General features: G+C 51.1%; 2 protein-coding genes across 4 annotated transcripts in view; both read left to right on the forward strand.

Moving 5' to 3' along the window:
* The window catches only part of ccdc166 (coiled-coil domain containing 166), a gene marked incomplete at both ends in the record, with an annotated part of 2,458 nt that extends 1,656 nt beyond the window's left edge, over nucleotides 1–802 (forward strand). The window contains 2 exons of the mRNA XM_083680577.1: nucleotides 108–284; nucleotides 497–802. Coding sequence (XP_083536703.1) covers nucleotides 108–284; nucleotides 497–802 — 483 coding nt within the window. The remainder of the gene's footprint in view (nucleotides 1–107; nucleotides 285–496) is intronic.
* Nucleotides 803–2,051: 1,249 nt separating this feature from the next.
* The window catches only part of LOC310804399 (type II inositol 3,4-bisphosphate 4-phosphatase-like), a 29,635-nt gene continuing 29,186 nt past the window's right edge, over nucleotides 2,052–2,500 (forward strand). For all 3 annotated transcript variants that reach the window (XM_083669617.1, XM_083669618.1, XM_083669619.1), the window contains exon 1: nucleotides 2,052–2,224. The gene's annotated coding sequence lies outside the window, so the exon portion shown is untranslated. The remainder of the gene's footprint in view (nucleotides 2,225–2,500) is intronic.

Consider the following 2,500-nt stretch of genomic DNA (forward strand, 5'->3'; position numbering starts at 1 on the left):
CCCAACCCTAACCCTAACCCCTACTCCACCCCCCCAACCCTAACCCCCCCTAACCCTAACCCTACCCCCGCCAACCCTGACCCTAACCCCCCCCCCCCCCCCAACAGAGTCTGCAGCAGCAGCAGCTGGGGAGGATAGCGGAGCTGGAGAGGGAGGTGACCAGCCTGCACTGCTGCCACTCTGAGTCCCTGCAGGCCCTGAAGGCTGGCTTCCTCTCTGAGAAGGAGAGGCACGAGGGACAGGCCAGGCACAGGGTGCAGGCCCTGGCCCTGGCTGCTAACAGGGTGGGTGGAGCACACACACACACACACGCAGGCAGGCAGGCAGGCACATACACACACACACACACACACACACACACACACACACACACACACACACAAACACGCAGGCAGGCAGGCAGGCAGGCACATACACACACACACACACACACACACACGCCCTAACCCTACCCCCCCCCCCGCCCCCCCCCCCCCCCCCACCCCTCCCCCCTCAGGAGGCGTCCCGCTGTCTGCTGTGCCACACCAGGGAGGTGTCAGAGGAGAACCAGACCCTGAGGGCGGAGCTGCAGGAGCTGATCCAGCGGGTCCACGGCCTTCGGGCCCACCAGGACCAGCTCCAGGCCCAGAGGCAGCAGCTGCTGCTGGAGAGGGAGTACGTCAGGGAGCTGAGACGCCTCCGTGCCCCCCCGGCCACCGCCACCGCCACCGCCACCGGCATGCACTCCCACCCCCAAACACTGGGGGGCAGCGCAGCAGTGCAGGACGATACGCCACGCCTTCTACCAGCAGCAGACACCTGATGGAGAGAGAGAGAGAGAGAGAGAGAGAGAGAGAGAGAGAGAGAGAGAGAGAGACTGGACAAGAACAATTGTCTTTCTGTCTGTCAACAAGCTATTGTAATGGGTTCTTGGTGTCTTACTGAGTATTTAAACAGACTGTCATGCTAAGTTCACTGACATTCAGTTTGGTGGTCCAAATCCAAAATGGCTTACCTTTGTCCAAAGCTCACAAAACAATAAAATGATTTCTAATGAATGAATCTAATAGTCGTTGGTGGAACTCTGTCTCTCCCCTCTGGTAACACATACATCAGGAACTCTGTCTCCCCCCTCTGGTAACACATACATCAGGAACTCTGTCTCCCCCCTCTGGTAACACATACATCAGGAACTCTGTCTCTCCCCTCTGGTAACACATACATCAGGAACTCTGCCTCCCCCCTCTGGTAACACATACATCAGGAACTCTGCCTCCCCCCTCTGGTAACACATACATCAGGAACTCTGCCTCCCCCTCTGGTAACACATACATCAGGAACTCTGCCTCCCCCCTCTGGTAACACATACATCAGGAACTCTGCCTCCCCCCTCTGGTAACACATACATCAGGAACTCTGCCTCCCCCCTCTGGTAACACATACATCAGGAACTACAGACACACAGGGAACTGACTATACAATGAGGTGGGTTTAAAGGGGCAATCTGGGATTTAAACAACAACAAAACGGTCTCCCCACCACTTTTTTTTTGTGAACAGACGAGGGATGGGGACGGACCTATGGATGCAAGGTCTGACTATCCATGACGTCAACATGATAGTTTTAACCATGTTTTGAAGCTGTACAATGTTTGTTTACAATTACATTGTTTACACACAATGGTAAAGAGTCTTATGTTTTGGGTTCTGATGGGGTAAGACAGCTGAACTAAGATGATGAGGCATTCATGTTATATTATTCAAGAATGACTACATATTATTCATTTAAAAGTCCAAAAATTGATACATATGTACCAATCCCAGATCGCCCCTTTGACTCATGGTTCTGGCTGACTGGGAATGCCAAGTGTCACCCTCGAACCTTGAGGAAGTCCTCTTGGCCTCATGATAGATGCTTGAGTCTACAGTGTGAATCCAGTAACATAATGTTACAGTCACAATAGCGGACATCTATGTGTTACCAGTTATGTCCTGCAGGGAGCAGCATAGTTTAACCTACAGTTACCCCGACACCACCGTTCGCTACACAGACAAACAAGTCAGAGTCCAGTGTATAGTTGGTAGGAGACTACAGCAGTGGAAGTCAAGTAGACACCTGTTTATAGAGGTTAGAGGTCATAGAGACAGTTGTTCCACACAGACAGCTCCAGTCGATATCGGATATCTGACACATAGGCGAGTCTACTGAAAGATTATAGCATTATCTCTGGTCAACCATAACCCAGGTAAGGAGCGGGAGGGGGTGTTGGGGAGACAGAGGGAGGGGTGGAAATAGAGAGAGAGAGAGAGAGAGAGAAAAGATAGCGGGGAGAAACTCTTGACTTTTAGTGCGTGAAAATGGAAAACAGTAGTTGGGAGCAGATATTTAATATCATATAGTATAACATCGTGATACAATACTGGCTAATGCATTATAAAATACATTTAAATAACGTCAACACTAGTTTGTCCGCTTTTGCTGCAGAGACTTCTGGTTATTAAGGTCATACAACCAACATATT

Source organism: Argentina silus (assembly GCF_951799395.1).
Source record: "Argentina silus genome assembly, chromosome: 1".
In the NCBI taxonomy this organism is placed as follows: domain Eukaryota; kingdom Metazoa; phylum Chordata; class Actinopteri; order Argentiniformes; family Argentinidae; genus Argentina; species Argentina silus.